This window comes from Bufo gargarizans, chromosome 2 (assembly GCF_014858855.1).
Source record: "Bufo gargarizans isolate SCDJY-AF-19 chromosome 2, ASM1485885v1, whole genome shotgun sequence".
NCBI classification, from domain to species: Eukaryota; Metazoa; Chordata; class Amphibia; order Anura; family Bufonidae; genus Bufo; species Bufo gargarizans.
The window spans coordinates 355,571,852-355,594,071 of NC_058081.1; the positions used below are offsets into that span (position 1 = coordinate 355,571,852).

Sequence of the window (22,220 nt, forward strand, 5' to 3'; positions counted from 1 at the left end):
CGCAACTGCAGTCAGTTTTGAAAATCCACCTTTGCTTCTAAATGTAAGCCACTTTCCTAACTGTGTTACATTTAGACCATTTTCTACGCCTAAACCAAGCATAGAAAATGATGAATGAGACTGGCCTGCTGGCCCATCCACTCCATGCCATGCCCACTTTTTTAGACCTGGCACGAGCAGGGAAGAAGTCGCAGATTCCGCCGCACCACGATACCACTTGGAATCGAAACAGAGTTCGGTAAAAGGTTTTTAACAGTAGAAATTAATTTCTTAAGTTATTACCAGCAGTCTCATGCGACTTTGCAAAGTAATAACTTCGGCTCATAGGAGCCAATAAATTCTAATACTGTACGGAGCATTCACTCCTGTATTCTAACAAAGTTTTATGCAAATTGACTTTGGATGTTTCAGCCGAAGTCGAGTCGCTCATCCCTGTTGGCCACCATTTAGAACGAAGACAAATGTCAGGGAAGAACCACAAAAGTTTCGGATTCACTGAAATTAGAATCCTTTGGGAAATTCGTAATGAATTTGATTTGTGTAGAATGGATTTGCTCTTCTCTAGGGATGGGTTGTTGCTGAGACAATACTAGCACAACATCCAATTAACTACCAATCACTCCTTATAGATGTCACAACAATAGCTCAACTTTCTCACAATTTCTCTCCAGTTAAAAATGTTGCATCTTGCATAAAAGTTACATTGTGGGACCAGCTTGTGCACAAATCACTGTAGTCCAGGTCTACAGACACAGGGCTATAATACAAAGTGAAAACGGAACAATACTGTTTTAATTTTTTTTTTTATTATTATCACCATTAGAAAGCACGTGAACATGATTTAACCTCTTTCCTACAGGAAGCTCTATGTGCTGAGCTTGAATCAATCCATCTTCATTGGATTGTCATTCTGTTTGATATTCCATCTACAAACTCAGACCAAAGTTCTCCTGACGTTGGCTACTGGCATATCTGCAGCCCCGAGCCCAAAATTCACATATAAATAACGTCATTATAAGTTAAAAGGTAAAATGCACAGTAATTCTCCTATGAGAGGTTCCTCCTTGATTATGTATTGTTAAGTGGCTCATGTTACCCTTCGATTAGCAGGTGCTCAACGTGTCCATCCAGTTTCATATTGTACCGATTCATGTCCAGTGCTGATACAGTAAAAAAAAAAAAAAAAAAAAAACATTGAGCAACAAAAAAGGAGCAAAGATCACAGTGTTCGCTCAATCCAATGTGAGATGTAATCCTCAATACAGAAAACTGAGAACTTCCAGTTATTCCAAGCAATTGTGAGATCTTATCCTAACCGAACACAGATTTGATAAGAAAGTGGTCAAGCACAGAAGATCCAGCTGCAGAACAGAGGATACGCTGTGGCATAAAGTCCAGTATTAAATGCAGAATGCCATGATACAGAGTCAAGTGGTTGTGCTGTAAGACAATGGCCCTACAGTTCAGTCTTCAGCTTGTGCATTAGATCTTGCTGGTCTATTTTCTCATTGAGTTCAAACCAACGATTGAAAGCCAAAAGAGCCACATTTTTTGCCGCAACTGCGCTCATCTCCACAGAGCTAGCAGCCCACTCTACACCACTAAGGTAATAGAGACCATCGTGAAGAATAATGGGAGGCAAAGGCCTAGAAGAACCAGCAGTAGCATAGCTGGGAAAAGCTTGCCACTCAATCACTTGGACAGAGTAGTAAGACTTAAACAGCGTCTTTAGCTCCTTTCGGTCTAGAGGCCTTTGAGACAGCACTCGCCACACTGCAGCTTCCTGAGGAGGTTTGCGGCGAAAGCCAACCGATACATTAACCGGGCATATATTTTCTAAACTATGGAATATAGCATCTGGTGTGTCCACGGAGAGGATACTTGAAAAGGGAAAAAGTTTGGGATCTACAAAACCAAAGTAGGAGGAATTGAGATAGCCATGGACAATGGAAGTAACTACTCGATGGTAAGAACCCACAGGCTCAGGAAGAGAAGGCTGGAGGTTCAGAAACGAAATGGGGTATCCAGATTTGTGCAACGGGGCAGCCACGATCACCAAGTCATAGTAATCTGAACCAAGAGTTCCCTCCTGCTCATACTGGACTTCATACAGGGGCTTCTTCTCTGTGAAGGAATCAGAATAAAGGGAGCAGTGAAAAATGCAAGAATAAGTCACAGCAGAGCTTTCCCAACTAGATATAATCTACTAGCCCACATTTATGAAATGACAGAGGTTGTCTCATGAACACTATCCCTTTTCATCTACCCTATAAGGACATACAAACATCATAGGGGGTAAGAACTGTTCCATGTGTGCATGGCTCATGTCAGACAATGCCCAAATTATCACTTCTACACTTGTAAATGATGTTAGAGTTACATTTAGGTGAATGTGAGAACTGTTGAATACAGTAAACGTTAGTAAGTAAATGTGGTTTCTGATGTACCGAGTAGTAACGCAAGAGATCTTACTGCGGCACATACATGGAGCGTACAGCATCAAGCCTTAGGCTACATGCACATGACAGTGAAAAACAGACATGTGATGTACATTTTTCTAACGGCCATCACACATCTGTTTTAAGACCAATGGTAGTCTATGGGGTTATTCACATGGCAGATTTGTTGACTATCAGTGAAAAACGGACGTAAAAAAATAGAACATATTTTATCTTGTCCGTTTTTCACTGACAGACTGCCCCCATACAATTGAATGGGTCCATTTTTAACGTCCGTCTGTCAGAAAGGCATCAGTGAAATAAATGTCCATTAAAAATGTCCGTGTGCATGTAGCCTTAGGGTCCATTCACACGTCCGCAAATGGGTCCGCATCCCTTCCGCAATATCGGAAACGGGCGCGGACCCATTTATTCTCTATGGGGCCGGAAGAGATGCGGAGAGCACACTACGTGCTCTCCGCATCTGCATTTCCGGAGCGCAGCTACGAACTTCCGGGCTTCGGGCCCCGAACTTCTGGGCCACAGCTCCGCAAAAAAATAGAACATGTCCTATTCTTGTCCGCAATTCTGGACAAGAATAGGCAGTTCTATGGGGGGTGGCGGCCGGGTGCATTCCGGAGCCGCAGTACACTACGGACATGTTAATGGACCCTTTCACATGTCCGCAAAATGGGTCTGCATCCGTTCCGCAATTTTGCGGAACAGGTGCGTACCCATAAAATTTTTAATTGAATGTGCTGTCCGCATCCGCGGATCCGCACTTCCGCATCCGTGCTTCCGTTTCTGCAAAAAAATAGAACATGTCCTATTCTTGTCCACAATTGCAGACGAGATTAGGCATTTTCTATTATAGTGTCGGCGATGTGCGGTCCGCAAATTGCCGGTGTCCGTGTTTTGCGGATCTTTAAAACACATAAGGATGTGTGAATGGACCCTTACACTGCAAGGCTGTGGCTCCCTCTGGTGGAGACTATAAAGCATTGCATAACACTGGAAAGTCTGGGCTAAACACATGCAATCCAAAAGCTGCAGCACTCAATGATACAGTTAAAGTTCTCATTTAACCATAATGGGTACATATGTCCATGTGGCCTAGATTTTTCACTCAAGCCTTAATTCTATTTGGATTTCGGAATGTCTTTTCATGTCTTCTGGATTGCATTTATTGGGACCAATTCTTTAGCATCTTTACTGAGAGGTCTACCATGTAACTGCCATCAGCCTACAAAGTGACGGATTTCAGGTGGGACAGGATCAGTTAGCAGTTTCTTCACCATTTTAATATTTTGTCATGCAAAAGCCTCTCTCTATTCACAGAATGCAATCATTTCATAATTCAAGTGATTAATCGCTCAATTTTGGTGAAGAAACAATTATATGAAATAGAAAACAGATATGCTTTTTAGTAGATTGAAAGATCACACTTTATAATTTTGACTCCAAAAGAGAAGATAAGTTAAAAGGTGTGCTTCCTAGGAGATAAATGTGTGATCACTGCAGGCCTGATCACCAGATCAGTCCCCTGAGCGAACAGAACACGTCCATTATTTGTGGACCGCTGTCTTTAGCTGCTTTTGAATTCCCTGTAAGTGCACTTGTCACAGGGATCATTGCTCCCTGTGACAAATGCTCCTCTTACACCAACAGGACTCTACTACAGGGTCTGAAAGTGGCTGACCAGTAGATGTAGTCCAGGTGCACACTTGTAAGGCTGAGAATCATGCGTTGCTCTGTTACTCTGCGATTCCTCCTGCATAAAATGCCAACTGAGTGTGATCATTCTGTTTGTCAATGGGGCATATCCTTACACAGCCTGACACTGCCCAGTCAATTCTGGGACAGACTCTATAAGGACTGTCAAACCTACTAATGAAAATTATTAAGAGTTACACACGCTGCACCATGGTCATGCTAGAGAAAACCCAATACCTGCGTTGTGTAGAGACACCGACGTCACCCTCGCGTGGATCACATTAGCCTTTGACAGCTTCAGCAGACCCGAACAAACCAGCTTATTACCACCTTCTATAGACCACATATTTCCCTGAGCTCCAGCCAAAGACATGACGCCTAAGAGAAAAAGAACATGTGACAGCTTAACTAGAATAAAGCGTACGGGATTGACCGATTATCGAAGTTACCGATATTATCGGGCGATATTCATGATTTTCAAAGTTATCGGTATCGGCATCTAACCATGCCAATAATGCGTCCAGCGCGCTATAACAGAACTTGAACGAGCTGCTGTCAGCGCGCCATGTTCCCTCAGCAGCACAGGGGAGAAGGAGTCACTCTCTCCCCCTATGCCGCGCTGCCAATGAGGAGAGACGGGAGGAGGGGCGGGCGCACTGCGCCACAAATGATAATTAACGTCTAATACAAATACAGGAGGCGGTGCCCAGACTATATGACAGGAAGCTGCAATCAGCGGCAGTTAACCCCTCAGGTGCCACACCTGAGGGGTTAACTGCTGCTGCTGATCGCAGCTCCCTGTCAGAGGCAGGGTGCTGGCTATGTGATTCTGCGCCGACACACCCGCCCCCTGTTAATTATCATTTGCAGCGCAGTGCGCCCTCCCCCCCACCTCTCAGTATTAAAAACATTGGTGGCAAAGTGCGCCCTCCCACCCCCCCCCCCACCATTATAAAAATCATTGGTGGCGCAGTGCGCCCTCCTGCCCACCCCCCAGTATTAAAATCATTGGTGGCAGTGGCCACAGGGTCCCCTCCTCTTCATTGTTGGCAGTGGCAGCTTCTGATCGGAGCCCCAGCAGTGTAAGCCTGGGGCTCCGATCGGTTACCATGGCAGCCAGGACGCTACTGAAGCCCTGACTGCCATGGTAATCTCCCTGCTGCTGTGTGTACTATGCACAGGGAGCAGGTAGAGTGTGAAGTCCTATTCACCCTAATAGAGCTCTATTAGGGTGAATAGGACAAGGGATTAAAAGATCCCAGGTTATAGCACCTAAGGGGGATATAGTTATTAAATAAAAAGTAAAAATAAATAAATAAATAAAAAATATCAAAAAAACACCACAATATTAAGTATAAATCACCCCCTTTCCCAATTTTACATATACAATATATAAACAATAAATAAACATATCACATAGTGCCACATCCGAAAAGTCCAAACTTTAAAAATAATTTTTTATTTTTTTAAATCTCCGTAAAAGCGCCGTAACAGAAATGTATTATTATTATTTTTCAAATGAAAATGCACAGAATATCGGTATAAGTTATCGGCTATCGGCCTGAAAGTTCACAGGTTATCCGCTATAAAAAAATCCACTATCGGTCGATCCCTACAACTACAGCAGATCCAACTATTACAGCACTTCGTTCGTTCACAACACATCTTTGTTGAAGTGGACAAGTTAAGATGCAGCTGAACTGGTCAGAAAAAGCGCCCGTTAAACCAGAGAAATACATCCAAGGAGTTAAGAAAATTAAAATACTTAAATATTACTTTATTATAAAAATATTCTCAAATACCTTTCATTTTTTATAATGGTTCGTTTTGTCTGGGGAGCAATCAGTAGGGGAAACAAAATGGCCGCTGTCCCATTAGTTCACACAAAACCTGTCCTGATCCCACATAAGGACAAGTTACTTTACAACACTGAGGTGAAGAGCTGCCTTAGGCCCCTTGCAGACAAGCGTGTCCGGATGCGTTGTGAATGTGTTCAGTGAAAAATTTGCAATTTCGCAGGCAAAGTCATTCAGTTTTGCCTGCGAACGCATTCAGTTATTGAGTTTATATTGCGCGGGTGCGATGCGTTTTGCACGTGTGTGATAAAAAACTGAATGTATACAAAAAAACATCTCTTAGCAACCATCCGTGAAAAATGCATCGCATCCGCACTTGCTTGCGGATAGGATTTTCACGCAGCGCCATTCACTTTTATGGGGCTGGCGTTTCGTGTAAATCGCAGAATATAGAACATGCGTGAAAACCAATGCACATGTACAGTACACAGCCCCATTGAAGTGAATGGGTCCGGATTGCGTGCGGGCGCAATGCGTTCGCATCACGCATTGCACCCACGCAGAAAACTCGCTCGTCTGCAAGGGGCCTTATCCTCCTCTCTGCTCTACATGTCAGGGATTATGATCCTGAATACAGATGATAAGAACTTTAGCTGAATCTCTGTAGGAATGGAGTTCATGAGGAGACATGAAGTACAGAGAGGACGGACAGGACAGACTGTGGTAATGAATGTGGGGCTGTGGTAATGGAGACTGCTGCTCATTACCCACACCTCACCCTCCTCTCATGTCTACTAATCATCTCCATTCCCACAGAGATTCACCTGCATTCAGGATCATGATTCCTGACAAGCAGAGCAGAGGAGGATGAGGCAGCTCTTTAGTTCATTGTGGTGAAGTAACTTGTCTTCCTGTGTGATTAGGAACAGGTTTTGTCTGTATTAATAGGACGATGGCCATTTTATATCGCCTAATGATTGCTCCTCAGACAAAACGAGCCATTATAACTAATGAAATGTATTTGGGAAAATATTTAGAATAAACTACTATTTAAGTATTACATTTTTTTTTTATTCCTGGAGAACCCCTTTAAGCTGGTGTCACGGCTGTGTCATGGTCTGGTGGTAGTGGACTGTGACACTTTAGCCATGCATGCTTGTTGTTTGTTGCATGTTTGGACACTTTCCCTTTAAGTCTGGTTCCCTTCCCATTGCTGGTGTATATTGGGTTAAGGTGTGAGCAAGTTGGAGCTGGGTGTGGCCTCTTGGCTCTTATAGTACTGGTGTTTGGAGCCTGAGGTTTTAGAAGTCAGCTTCTGGTTGAGCTGGAGTTATTCTGCCATCCTGGACCTTTCCATCTGTCCAGCTTGAGGGCCACCTTGTTGAACATAGTCTTTTGGTGTTGTTTGTCCAGCATGAATGCAAGGCGTTTCCCTGTGTGTTGTCCTCCGGAACGGGGTCTCAGGGTTCCCCGGAGGGGGAACCAAAAGTCAAGTCAGTGAGCTGTTGCTGGAGTGCTGGTTCATATGCGTGTCAGTACGTACTGAGGCCGGGATAGTGTTCGGATTGCAGTCTCTTTGCATGGGTTCCAGTTCACATCTCCAGGTGCTTACCTGCCAATCTGGTTTTTGCTCATTGGCTTTCCCTTCCTTTGCTGCTAGGCCTGTGGGAGACGCCGGTTCATCCATGTCTTGGGTGAACCGGTTGTCTCTTATTCCTGTCTCCTATTTCAGGAATCATTAGGGTCAGAAGGGCCCAGGTTCCGGAGTATGAGCCTCGTACCATCAAGGCTGGCTTATATAGTTAGGAGGTCAGGGATTGGCATTAAGCGGTAACCTGCTTCCCTTATCTCGGTTTCCAGGCCTAGTGTCATATGCCACCATTCATCATTGTACGGTGGGGGGTTTCCCCTACTACCCATTGTGACAGCTGGCCACACACATTCAATAGATGTCGGCTGAGGGATCGTACAGCAGATAGCTGTCTCTCCCGTCTCCCCCATACTCATATACGTTCGGCTAGGCCAAATGTGTATTCTATGGGTAGAGAGGAGAAAACTGTTGCCAGACACCTCTGGTGGTGGGTTATCTTCCTGGAGAACAAAAGGATTGGCCAAAAATATTTATTTCGCCTGATAGTTGTCTCTCCCAACATATTATCTTATGTTTCCCCTCTCACAACATCACACCAAATACTGAGGGAGAGAGACTGCAGCTGCATCCCCTTTCTGGGATGGAGATCAAAACATTATTTAGACTTACCCACTAATGCTGGAATTGATACAGATTGCCCATAGCTGGCTTTCATTACAGCACTGATGACATCATCAATGAATCGCTGTGACACTCCAATGCCTTGCAATGACTCCCCAACCGACCTCTGAGTCATATTTACAAAGTGATCCCCTCCCAGTGAACGAAGGAGCCCTTCTATTGTTGAGAAAGCGTATTCATGAGCTTGATATTTATACACTCTGCAAAAAAAAAACCATTATTTATGCTTTTTATAACCTTGATGAAAGGATGCAAATGTCCTAAACAAGGCGTTACACACAATAGGGACAGAAAGGCCCTAGACATATCATCACTAGGGTAGTCTAAAGCTGTCTAATCCAGATAAATTACTATACCTTAAAAAGGATTGTCAATTTGTTTACAACCCTGATTTGTAGACGGTTCCTCCATAAATCAGCTGATGGCAGGTTGTCCCACTAAGACCCCCAGTAATCTGCAAGGGAATCCAGCAGCAAATCCCACCACAGGTAAATAAAGCCTCACATAGTACCCATTGAAATCAAAGGGCTGAGCTTGTAGGTAAAGATGAGTTTCCTAAATCGGACGACCCCTTTAACACACTTAATTGGGCGTAGACCGTGAGAAGTACCCGCTGTTGCTAAAGAATGTGTAATAGTATCCTAAAGCTTGGGATCAGAAGTTAATCTTCATCTCATTTTAACCCCCCCAACAGTCACATTAAAGCTACTTTTACACCAGAGGTTTTACTGGATTCATCAGGGTTCAGCAAAAACGCTTCCGTTGCGGATAATACAACCATCCGCATCCGTTATGAGCGGATCCGGTTGCATTATCTTTAACATTGCCAAGACTGATCTGTCATGAACTCCACTGAAAGTCAATGGGGGACAGATCCGTTTTCTATTGTGGCAGATTATGGCAGAGAAAACGGATCCGTCCCCATTGACTTGCATTGTGTGTCATGCCGGATCTGTCTTGCTCCACATCCCAGGACGGAAGGCAAACTACAACATGTTGCGGTTTTGCTCTACGGTATGAGAACGCAACTAAACGGAACTGAATGCATTTAGGAGCATTCCGGTCTGTTCAGTTTTGTCCACATTGTCAATGAATGGGGACAAAACTGAAGCGTTTTTTTTCCGTTATTGAGACCCTATGACTGATCTCAAAACCGGAAAACTAAAATGCTAGTGTGAAAGTAGCCTAAAATTGGGAAAAAAGCCCGAAAATGTCACTTTTTATTGTAGATTTTAAATGTGTCTCAAATAGAGTTGTCACACAAGTTAGGTTAAGTGCACTGTAACCCCTTAGTGACAAAACTCATTTCAGCCTTAACCGTTTAAGGACCCATGAGCTGTACGTCATGGGTCCGATCCCTAAACATGGCGCCTTACCCGCAGGGTTTCTGCTATTTTAAAGAGGAAGCTTACCAGGCTGCGGCGGAGGGATCCACAGGCTTCTTGGCGGTCTCCATGTCTCCCGGGGCTAGCATGCTGTCAGCGCAGAGAGAGGAGGACATCTGAATATATCCCCATGAATTTGAACGCCGCGCCGCCGGAAGCTCCACCCACTTGCAAGATTCTCTTGCCCAAGGAGAAACTTGCCTGATAACATCACATGCCAGATCCCGCAATAGTTCCTCCAGAGAAACTGCCGTGCGTGCCCGGGGAAGCCTGCAAGCAGGGCTTACTCCCAGGAACGGGTAAGGGAGGCCAAGTGTCCCCGGGGGACACGATCCCTGCTCCAGCCCTCCCACATGAACGTGGGGAAGGACTCCCCCGGAAGGAGGCAAGGCTGGGCGATCTCTGCAAAAACGTTTTCCCGGCACTACGCATATTCCCGAGGACAGGAAACAACGACTGATTAGGTCAGGGGGAGGAGGCCATTCAAATCTTCTGCTTCTACATTGTTTCCTGTCCTGGGGGCGGGGACACCCTCCTGTGAGTGCTGTTGTGGAGGCGCCGGGGAAATGGAACTATGCGTTGTGATTGTTATGGAGGGAGATGACATAAAGGGTTAATATCTAAACCCATGCAGGGACAGGAGAAAGATCTGTAATCTGTCTCCTGTCCCTCCACGTTACCTAGTTGTTCACCTCTCCTCTTCCACACAGACTGAAGTGAGAGCTGCAAGTAAAGTAAATGCAGCTCTCACTTCAACCTACAGTTTTTTTAACCGTATGTCACAATGGCTGAGGGCTTGTATGGAGCGGGCTGCTGCAGCGAGCCTGCTACATATGCGGAAGGCGCCGGCTGTATCATACAGCAGACTTTGTGCCGCAATGACGGGGAACGGCGATCACGCCGAACCCCATCATCTGGGAGGTAAGTTAGAGGGATGCGGCTCCCTCTGCCTTCCGATCAGAACCCCTGCAGTGAAATTGCGGTATTCCGATCGCTTACCATGGCAGTCTGGGCGCAGCTGAAGCTTCCCTGGTCTGCTCATCAGGGAGTGTGTCAAATTGCCATTCACCGTAATAGATCTCTATTAGGGTGAATAGGACAAGGGATCAAAAAAGCACAGGTTCCAGCCCTCTAAAGGGGCTAAAAGTTACAGTTAAAGTAAGAAAAAGTAAAAAAAAAAATATATACATTAAAAGTTTAAATCACCCCCTTCCCAATTTTACATATGTTTATTTTTTTTACTGTGTATCTATTTTTATATCCGTTATCGCAGCTTCTGAAAATGTCTGACCTATTAAAATATTTTTATTTATTTTTTATTTCCTGTGTGGTAAATGCCGTAATGGAAAAAAATAAATGAAAAACACACGATTCGCCGTATTTTAGTCATCTTGTCCCCACAAAAATTTAATAACAGTGATCAAAAAGTCATAAAAACAAAAATGGTACTAACAAACTACATTTTGTCCAAAAATGAAAAAAATTTATAAAAAAAACAAGCCCTCAAACAAAATTTTAAAAAAGGTACTGCAGTTAAAATGGTGATGCAAAGAAAATGTCAATTTTTTTAAAAGTAGTAAAACAAACAAACAAAAATACAAGTTTGGTATTGTCATATTCATATTGAGCTGCACAATAAGGATGTCCTTTTTAGTGCATAGTGAACACCATAATATAAAAACCCCAAAAAACTGGTGGAATTGTGTTGTTTTTTTTGTTTTGTTTTTTCAGCTTAACCCCCTAAATAATTTTCTTCCTGATTTCCAATACAAACCTGGTAAATTAAATGGACCACTTCTTGGTCTGTACAGATCCCTTTACTGCAGTTATTTGCTTATCATTACAGGCAGAATAGGAATGACACATATCACCTATATATAGATAACACCGGATCCAATATTGACAATAGGTGAAAGCTATGGTTAAAGCTTATCTACTCCCTTCTGAACAGGTCAGAAAACATGCCTAGAAAAGTCTCCCATCGAAGTCGGAGGCGCCCTCCTGACCATTGTGTCTATGGCCCATGGGGCTGCCATAAGGCAATTTTCTTAAAGGGATTCTGTCACCTCCCCTAAGCCAAAAAACGATTTTAAAGCAGCCATGCAGCACAGCTTACCTGGATTAGGCTGTGCTCTTTTATCTTGCAATCCGTCCAGCAGTTACTGCAAAAAACGACTTTTATTGATATGCAAATGAGTCCTGAAGGTGCCCAGAGGGGCGTTTTGTTCCTCTTAGAGAGCCCAGTACCGCCCCTCTTACAGTGCCCAGCCCGCCTTCCTTGCGACTGTCTAACTGCCCCCAGCCTGCCACAGCCTCTCCTCCCTCTCCCTCACGCCGAACGAACTCTCGCACAGGCGCAGTACCCACTGAGGGCTGCGCCTGTGCGATCAGCAGGAGACTGAGGGCAGGAGCTTCATCCTCGTCACTGGGCATGCGCCGAGCCCAGTGACGTCCGATGCTCGCTCTTCCCTCAGTCAGCAGGGAAGAGCGAGCATCGGACGTCACTGGGCTCGGGGCATGCCCAGTGACGAGGATGAAGCTCCTGCCCTCAGTCTCCTGCTGATCGCACAGGCGCAGCCCTCAGTGGGTACTGCGCCTGTGCGAGAGTTCGTTCGGCGTGAGGGAGAGGGAGGAGAGGCTGTGGCAGGCTGGGGGCAGTTAGACAGTCGCAAGGAAGGCGGGCTGGGCACTGTAAGAGGGGCGGTACTGGGCTCTCTAAGAGGAACAAAACGCCCCTCTGGGCACCTTCAGGACTCATTTGCATATCAATAAAAGTCGTTTTTTGCAGTAACTGCTGGACGGATTGCAAGATAAAAGAGCACAGCCTAACCCAGGTAAGCTGCGCTTCATGGCTGCTTTAAAATCGTTTTTTGGCTTAGGGGAGGTGACAGAATCCCTTTAATGCTTTCTCAATTCTATTAAGAACAGCTCAGGCAAGAAGGCAGCCCCCATAATCATGTTCAGGAAATACAATTAAAAAAATAATTCAATCAGAAAATAAAAACAGATTAGAAAAAAATAATATTTGTCGCTGGTTAAAAAAAAAAAAAAAACCTTCAGTGACACATTCCCTTTAGGGAAGCTTGGAACGGAAAAAGATGTTTGACGCCTGGGCCATTTAATGCTTTCTCTCTCTAACAAGTGCATTACACATAATGGTAGATTTACATGGTTTCCTAGAAAAATATAGACACACATTTTACCAAACACTAACCTCAGAAATTTTTCCATGGCTTCTTCCACCCACATCTGCAGTCTCAAGAAACTGATTCCATAGTGCCACCAAAGTCGGAAAAGATTTAAGAGGTACCAATCTGTCTCCTCCAGAACCAAATGCTCTCCATTGAAGATAGCACTCTTCCCCGCCACCTCTTTACGGTGCTTTATTCCTTATTATGGAAGACAAAATTGTTACTATAGCACCATGGATGAAAAAATGCCTGAAAAACCTGCTGTCTGGGAAGATTACCAGTAGAAGGCAGCAAGGCACAGCTCCAGAACTTCACAGTGTTTTGTTGGTTTTCTGGATCGGTAAATGCCGCCTATTTCTTATTCATAAAGCTTGTGCACCAAGTTTATTTATAAGCCATTGCCACATGTTCTATAACAAAAAATAGCTGTAGATCTGATGTTTTATTTAACATGCAGAAAGTCTGGCCAAAGTGAGCAAACATTAGTATTTAAGGGTCGTTACATTTTCAAAACACTTATCATAGAGACATATCAAAAGTTTTGGTCAGTGGGGGTGGGGGGGGGGTCTGAGTGCTGAGACCACCACCAATCTTTAGACTGAGGGGAGAGAAGTGCACCCATATCACACTCTCCTCGCTGCACTAGATGGACTAGAAAGTCTACGGGCTGGTCTCCACTCTGTCCTCTCTCTGCATCGAGGGGAGGGAGCGCGATATTCTTGTGCTTCTCTCCCCTCATTCTACAGATTAGTGGGGGTCTTGTTTATTTATTTATTTTACTCATTTAGGCTAATTTCACACTTGCGTTTTTCTTTTCCGGCATAGAGTTCCGTCACAGGGGCTCTTACCGGAAAAGAACTGATAAGTTTTATCCCCATGCATTCTGAATGGAGAGTAATGTCTTCAGTTCAGTCGTTTTGACTGATCAGGCAAAAGAGAAAACCGCAGCATGCTACGGTTTTCTCTCCGGCAAAAAAAAACTGAAGACTTGTCTGAACGCCGGATCCGGCATTTTTTCCCATAGGAATGTATTAGCGCTGGATCCGGCATTCAGAATACCGGAATGCCGGATCCGTCGTTCCGGCATGCGCAGATCGGTAAAAATGTGAAAAAATGTACAAGACGGATCCGTCCTTACAATGCATTCGGATCAGTCTCACAAATGCTTTCAGTCAGTGGCAGATCCGGCGGGCAGTTCCAACAACGAAACTGCCCGCCGGATCACACTGCCGCAAGTGTGAAAGTACCCTTATATAGAGCTGACGTATTCCACGGCACTTTACAGACATTATCATTGTAGTCCCCAGTGGAGATCACAATCTAAGCTCCCTATCAGTATGTCTATGGAGTGTTGGAGGAAACCCACTCAAACACAGGGAGAACATACAAACTCTATGCATTTTTCTTTGGTTGGATTCGAACCTAGGACCCCTGCGCTGTAAGGCACCAGTGCTAACCACTGAGCCACCATCATCACTAAGACCTCAACCTATCTAAACTGAATGAGGAATTGGGCATGTTAGATTCCAACAAGCCCAATCCTCTTCTCCTGGAGAAGGTAAGCTGCTGCTAACAGATTTAGGAGAGTTGACAAGGAAACAGCGCCAAATTTAAAACATATAAGCATTAGGTATACGCACATACATACTCACCCAACAGCTTGACGAAATCCTGCATGTGCAAGTTTAATGAGTGCATTGATGGGCTGCCACACTCATACTGCTGGCTGTTCACGGTTAGGGTGGCCAATCGCCCACCAACACGGTCGGCCTCATATACATCAATCTGCACTTGGGGTCCAAACTGCTGGTGAAGAAAGTATGTGACTGCTGAGCCCCCAATTCCAGCACCAATTACAGCTGCAATATATAAAAAGAGCAACAAAAGAGTTAATCACAAGACATGGCTTCAGCCACATTTGCAACCTTTTTGTTGTTCCACTGCATCTGCACTGAAAAAGGAATAGTCTACCTAAAAGTCTCATATACAGACCTATGTGTCTCCATAGTAAGGCTACTTTCACACCTGCGTTAGGTGCGGATCTGTCTGGTATCCGCACAGACGGATCCGCACCTATAATGCAAACGCTTGTATCCCTTCAGAACGGATCCATTTGCATTATTTATTTATTTTTAAAGTCTAAATGAAAACGGATCTGTCCTGACTTACATTGAAAGTCAATGGGGGACGGATCCTTTTTCAATTGCACCATATTGTGTCAGTGAAAATGGATCCGTCCCCACTGACTTACATTGTAAGTCAGGACGGATCCGTTTGGCTCCGCATCGTCAGGCGAACATCAAAACGCTGCAAGCAAGCGTTTTGGTGTCCGCCTCCAGAGCGGAATGGAGGCAAACTGATGCATTCTGAGCGGATCCTTATCCACTCAGAATGCATTGGGGCTAAACTGATCCGTTTGTGAGAGCCCTGAAACGGATCTCACAAATGGAATTCAAAACGCCAGTGTGAAAGTAGCCTAACAGACTACATACATACTCTGTGGTACTGATTTACTAATGTGTCTGGGCCAAAGATCTGTATCAATTTGGCGCATCTAGGGATTCTATACTTTTGTCCAACCTGCTCACATGGCTTAGCGCAAAGTGGGCGAAGCTTTGTATGAAAGGTACATGGGCTAAGACGCACCATTTAGCGCCAACGATTTGTTGTAAGAATCAGTCTCAAAGTAAGCCAACCAATAATTGGTATAGAGTCAGTGACAGGCGTCTATCCCTGCACCACATTTATCATCTACAGGATTAGTAAATCTGGGCCTGGGTCCTCTGATCCTGTAGTCATACTCCATTCCATCTGCCTATACATTACCGTTATTTTTCCGCTCTTCTCATCCATCCTGCATGCAGGACTTTTGTTTCCGTCAACAACAAAAAACAAAAACGGATCTCAGACAGGAAACGACTCAAACAGATGCACTGGATCCATTTTTTTTTTTTTTTTACAGGATCAGTTTTTTTCTCTTTATATTTCTGTTCTTCTGAAGGATCAGGAGAAAGGAAAAACAATGTTGTGAACGCTCGCTTACCAACATACGCTGTATTTTGGGAATTATGACCCACTTTTCCCCCCAAAAGTGAGTGAAAAGTGGCAGTGCATCTTATAGTCCGAATGCTAATGACCGCACCCATTATGGAAGCGGTCATCAGCAAGCAGGAGGCATGGGGAGGTCAGGGCAGCGCTGCACTGGCTCTACTCACCTCTCCCTGGTCTTCTTCCATGTCCCACTGTGCACTGTGTCCTGACCGCACAGCAGCAGGACGTAGTGCACGTAGGCGCACACTATGGCGCTGTCAGGTCACAGTACAAAGCAGAACCCGGAAGAAGTGATGCAGGAAGCAGTGAGTCATGGATCGGCAGCACCATCCAGAGCATTATTTTTTTTTTGCAATGTCAGATCTAAAGTTTGATGGGGGTTGGGGGTTCTGATGGGGAGTCAATCTGAGGCTGATGGGGGCGGAGTTCTGATCTGAGGCTGATGTAGGCTGAGGGGTCTGATCTTAGGCTGATGTAGCTTGGGGGGTTCTGATCTGAGGCTAATGTAGGCTGGGGGGTCTGATCAAAGGCTGATGGAGCTAGGTGTGTGGGGGGGGGGGGGTTCTGATCTGAGGCTGATGTAGGCTGAGGGGTCTAATCAGAGGCTGATGGAGCTGGGTGGGGGGGGGGGTTCTGATCTGAGGCTGATGTAGGCTGAGGGGTCTGATCTAAAGGCTGATGGAGCGGGGGGGTCTGATCTGAGGCTGATGCAGCTTGGGGGGTTCTGATCTGAGGCTGATGTAGGCTGAGGGGTCTGATCTGAGGCTGGTCTGATCGGGGGCTGAGGGGTCTGATCTGAGGATGATGTAGGCTGAGGGGTCTGAACTGAGGCTGATGGGGGCTGAGGGGTCTGATCTGAGGCTGATGGGGCTGAGGGGTCTGATCTGAGGCTGATGGGGGCTGAGGGGTCTGATCTGAGGCTGATGGGGGCTGAGGGGTTTGATCTGAGGCTGATGGGGGCTGAGGGGTCTGATCTGAGGCTGATGGGGGCTGAGGGGTCTGATCTGAGGCTGATGGGGGCTGAGGGGTCTGATCTGAGGCTGATGGGGGCTGAGGGGTCTGATCTGAGGCTGATGGGGGCTGAGGGGTCTGATCTGAGGCTGATGGGGGCTGAGGGGTCTGATCTGAGGCAGGCTGATGGATGGAGCGGGGGGACGGTTCTGATCTGAGGCTGAGGGGTCTGATCTGAGGCTGAGGGGTCTGATCTGAGGCTGATGGGGGCTTGGGGGGGGGGGTTCTGATCTGAGGCTGATGTAGGCTGAGGGGTATGATCTGAGGATGTGGTGTAGGCTAAGAGGTCTGAACTGAGGCTGATGGGGGCTTGGGGGGGGGTCTGATCTGAGGCTGATGTAGGCTGAGGGGTTTGATCTGAGGCTGAAGGAGCTTGGGGGGGGGGGGGGTCTGATCTACCTCTTAGTAGTTTAGAGCCAAGGGTTATTAGATGACTGGAACAAAGTGAAAGCACCAGTAAAAAAAAAAAAAATGTTAACCCATTGTGACTGAACAGCTCAATATTTTTTAATAAAGGCCAATTGAAAATATGATTTTTATCCAAAAATAAGTTAAGTGCAATCATAAAAATGTTTTACTCCGAAGTTGTACATAGGAAGGGGCACAGTATGCCAACATAGATACCGGCTGCTCTAATGATGTAAAGCTATGTGCCCTTATAACAGCATATGGGGATGAGTGCATGGAAAAACATCAACAAAGACTGTGGTCAGGTTCAGCCTCCTGCTGTGATGGCAACATTAATGGTCAAAGGCACACAGTACGGATCATCTACACAGAAGTGTCACATAAAGGAGCGCTCCAGGATTTTTGTAAAAACTGTCCTTTCTTCTAACCTGTGGACATTTATCAAAGGAAACCTGGATTAGTTGCCCACAGCGACCAATCAGATTCCATCTTTCATGTTCCAAAGGAGCTCTAAAAAAATGAAAGGTGGTATCCGATTGGTTGCTATGGGCAACTCAGCCAGTTCTACTAAATCTCTCCCAAGCTATCCTGACGGGGTGAAGCCCATTTTCTGCGCTAAGTCTGCACGTCATGGTCATAACCTGGAAGATGCCCCTACACCTAGGACCTCACTGTCACATGCTGCTACAAGCCACAGGCTGCCTGTTACCTATCCTGCCAGGCGGGTCGGGAGGGCCGGGCTGCCCGGCGCACAGCTGGGTGACCACAGCAATCAGCAGCACAAGCGGAGCCATGCCGAGGATGCGAGGTGGAAGGAGAAGCTCACTGGCGACCAATCAGCGAGAGGCAGGGTGAGGCGACCCTGTCCGGAGGGAGGCTTGGAACGCAAGCGGCTCAGCGCCTTAGAAGAGCGCATGCGTACAACTGCATCTCTACAGTGCTGCGTATAGACTCTGGGGTTGTAATGTATTTAGAGCACAGCACTTGTGAAGCAAATCGTCTGAAAATCACAGCACATCTCTCTAGGATATCAGATAGGGTGCAGAATACGGTTCAATCACAGACACATTACATGTTCTACAGTCTGCCTGGTGGTAGGTGAATAACAGCTGCAATACGTGACTTAGAAACAGCGCCACCCCTGTCCACAGGCGGTGTCTGGTATTGCAGCCGAGCCCTGTTTCTAACTCAATGACAAGCTGCGCTGTCTGGAACGAAGGCCTCTGGGTAATAATGGTTAGATCTGGGTTCTGACTGCTTGGACCCCACAGATCAGGAGCATGGGAGTGCCATCCATGTGTCTATGGGGCTGACAGCAATCCGAGCACAGTGACTCCGCAGCCCCACAGAGCTGAATGGAGCAGAGGGTTTTGCATTTTTGCTTTTTCGTTTTTTTACTCTCAGCCTTTCCCATAGCCATAACTTTTTTATTTTTCCATTCACATAGCTGTATCCGGGCTTGTCTTTAACGGGACAAGTTGTAATTTCTAATGGCACTGCTCTGAAAGGGTTTCTGTCATCAGAAATAACGTTATTTAGCTGACTGACATTAGCGATGTGCTAATGTCAGCAGTACATAACTGTATGACTTATATCTCCCTGCCTGCCACCGGTCGTGCTAAATAAAGACTTTATAATATGCAAATGAGGCTCTAGGTGCTGGTGGGGCGTTGCTGCAGCACCTAGAGGCTCCGTCCTCTCACCGTTTGGCACGCCCTTGTATCTGTGATTGACATTCTCGGTCTCCTCCGTGCCCCGCAAATCCTGCGCCTGCACCGTCCATTTTAGTATTAGGCGCAGTGAGTGAAGGACGCTCGCCTGCTCCTTCGCTGTTTTCGCACGTGGGGATGTTCATGATGCTCTTTTTTTTTATTGTTTATTTTGGTTTAGAGTAAAGGGGGTGATTTAAATATTTTCTTTATATACTTTTAAAAACATTTATTATTATTTTTTACAATTTCTTTTTTATAGTTCCCCTAGGAAGCTTTAACAAGCAATCATCAGACTTCATTAGCATTGCAGTCTATGAGGATTACATTATCTTCCTTTAGGCCCCATGCACACGGCCGTGAACAACGGCCGTGTGCATGGGGCCTTATAGTGGCAGGGACTCCATAGGAACTTAGGTGTGGCAGCCACAGATCATTCAGGAGGACTGAGGCAGCTGCACACACTTTCTGGCTCCCTGATCCCTAGGATGAGCTGGTGCACTCCTGGAAATGCGCACTTCCCTGTTTTTCCACTGGCACGTGCCTGCAGGACTGGCCGCTCACCATCTTTCTTAATTCCTCAAAGTTGCGTAAAACCTCACAGAGGTCAGACATCCATGCCCACTCGTCTCTTGTGAATAGCGGAAGCTGACTGGAAAGGTGACGACCATGTTGCAGCTGGTCTCTGCTGCTCACAAAGCCTGGCCAACATGTGGAACAAGGAGTTCCAGCGCGTGCTCACGTCGCACAAATGGAAAAGGATTTAGGAAAACTAGAGGAATGGTCAAAAATCTGGCAACTAAAATGTAATGTTGATAAGTGCAAGATAATGCACCTGGGACGTAAAAACCCAAGAGCAGAATATAAAATCAGTGATACAGTCCTAACCTCAGTATCTGAGGAAAGGGATTTAGGGGTCATTATTTCAGAAGACTTTCGCTGGGTTCAGACCTGAGCGTTCGCCATGAAGCGCTCTGTATGCGCGATTGTACGGGCGTTTGCAATCGCGCATACAGAGACAAGCGAACGCCCATTGTCGCGCGTTCCCGCTGAAGTCTATGTACGGGAATGCGCGACAAGACGCCCCAAAGAAGCTCATGTAATTCTTGGGGTGTCGGGCGTTTTACAGCACGATCGTACGCGCTGTAAAGCGCTCAGGTAAGAACCATTCCCATAGGGAATCATTGATTCTTGCCTGTTGAGCATTTTACAGCACGTAGGAACGCGCTGTAAAACGCTCAGGTCTGAACCCAGCCTTAAAGATGGGCAGACAATGTCATAGAGCAGCAGGAAATGCTAGCAGAATGCTTGGGTGTATAGGGAGAGGCATTACCAGTAGAAAGAGGGAGGTGCTCATGCCGCTCTACAGAGCACTAGTGAGACCTCATTTGGAGTATTGTGCGCAGTACTGGAGACCATATCTCCAGAAGGATATAGATCAGGGGTAGGCAACCTCCGGCACTCCAGCTGTTGTGAAACTACAACTCCCAGCATGCATACTGGGTCTGCTCTTCTAAGAACTCTTATACAAATGGATGGAGCATGCTGGGAATTGTAGTTTTGCAACAGATGGAGTGCCGAAGGTTGCTGATCCCTGATATAGATACTCTAGAGAGAGTTCAGAGAAGAGCTACTAAACTGGTCCATGGATTGCAGGATAAAACTTACCAGGAAAGATTAAAGGACCTTAAAGGGTATCTGTCACCTGCTTTTACCATTTTAAGCTGGCACCATTGCTTTGTTGACTAAAGTACCTTATTTCCAGCAGTCTTCTTTTTACTTTATTTCGTTTTGTAGTTTTGATATAAAAGCAATGTTTATGTTATGCTAATTAGGGTCCAAGGTGCCCAGAGGGGCGTTTTTATCACTCTTCGTGCCCAGTGATGCCCCCCTGCAGTGCCCAAGAACGCCTCCTGATCATCAAATAACCTCTCACAGCCCGGCAAACGGTTCCGCCCCCTCCCCACGTCATAGTCTACCTTATAGAAATGCCCCGTCCTTCTTCCTGTCTGCGGCCAGAAAACTCGTGCAGGCGCAGTACCACCTGCGGCCTGCGCGATCATCAACGTCCTGAGAGGAGAGAATATTTAAAAGAAGAAAAACTTCTACAAGGGGACATAGTTTTAAATTAGAGGGGCAAAGGTTTAAAAGGAATATCAGGAAGTATTACTTTACTGAGAGAGTAGTGGATGCATGGAATAGCCTTCCTGCAGAAGTGGTAGCTGTAAATACAGTGGAGGAGTTTAAGCATGCATGGGATAGGCATAAGGCTATCCTTCATATAAGATAGGGGCAGGGACTATCCATAGTATTTAGTATATTGGGCAGACTAGATGGGCCAAATGGTTCTTATCTGCCGACACATTCTATGTTTCTATGTAACAGCCGGTGAGCTGGCAATTTCCAGCGCTGCTGCAGCGTTGACAGACCGGCTAAAGATGTCAATGAATAGCGGAAATGGGCACACACGCGGCGCACCTTCACCAGTAGCTCAGGCAAATTGGGGTAGGTTTTGAGAAACCGCTGAACCACTAAGTTAAACACGTGGGCTAGGCATGGGATGTATGTGAGCTTGCCAAGCTCCAAAGCCGCCACCAAGTTCCAGCCATTATCAGACACAACCATGCCTAGTTCTAGGTTGAGTGGCGAGAGCCACAGCTCAGTCTGGTGCCTTATATCCTGCCACAGCTCTGCGGCGGTGTGCTGTTTGTCCCCTAAGCAAATTAGTTTACGCACGGCCTGTTGACGCTTTCCCACTGCAGTGCTACACTGCTTCCAGGTACCGACTGATGACTGACTGGTGCTGCACGCGGATAATTCGGAGGTGGAAGTGGAGGAGGAGGCGGAGAAGTGGGGGTTGGAGCCACTAATGTAGGTGCTGGCACAAACCCTGATCGACATAGGGTCCGTAATCCTTGGCGTCAGTAGCACCTGTGCCATCCCAGGGTACGACTCGCTCCCGGCCTCCACAACATTCACCTATGTCATGTGGTGGATCATGCTGGTGGTGGTGAGGTTGCTAGTGTTCACGCCCCTGCTCATTTTTGTATGGCACAGGTTGTAAATTATAATTCTTTTGTCGTCTGCACTTTCCTCAAAAAAGCACCAGACTGCGGAACACCTACACCTTGGCAAGGGAGATTTCTGCAAGGGAGTGCTCCATGGAAGTTGCGGGCCTGTTTGGTGTGCCCCGCCTTCTCCCTTTTGCCACCACACTGCCTCTTCCAGCCTGTTGCGTTGCTGCAG

The 22,220-nt window shown here is 46.1% G+C and overlaps 1 protein-coding gene across 1 annotated transcript; it reads right to left on the reverse strand.

The window, feature by feature from the left end:
* Positions 1-792: 792 nt before the first annotated feature.
* PCYOX1L (prenylcysteine oxidase 1 like) lies at positions 793-18,090 on the reverse strand. Its single transcript, XM_044277471.1, has 6 exons — positions 17,975-18,090; positions 14,448-14,654; positions 12,819-12,993; positions 8,208-8,419; positions 4,389-4,529; positions 793-2,124 (listed from the first exon to the last, which is right to left on the reverse strand). The coding sequence occupies exons 1-6, from the start codon at positions 18,057-18,059 to the stop codon at positions 1,457-1,459; spliced, it is 1,488 nt and encodes a 495-aa protein (XP_044133406.1). The 5' UTR covers positions 18,060-18,090; the 3' UTR covers positions 793-1,456.
* Between the last annotated feature and the right edge of the window lie 4,130 nt (positions 18,091-22,220).

Excerpts from the sequence above, each read along its gene's own strand:
- PCYOX1L (XM_044277471.1), bottom strand. The coding sequence starts at position 18,059 with ATGGCTCCGCTTGTGCTGCTGATTGCTGTGGTCACCCAGCTGTGCGCC. Across the intron at positions 4,530-8,207 it reads ATCAATTCCAGCATTAGTGG|GCGTCATGTCTTTGGCTGGA; the intron begins GTAAGTCTAAAT and ends TTTTTCTCTTAG. Across the intron at positions 2,125-4,388 it reads GGTGTCTCTACACAACGCAG|AGAAGAAGCCCCTGTATGAA; the intron begins GTATTGGGTTTT and ends ATTCCTTCACAG.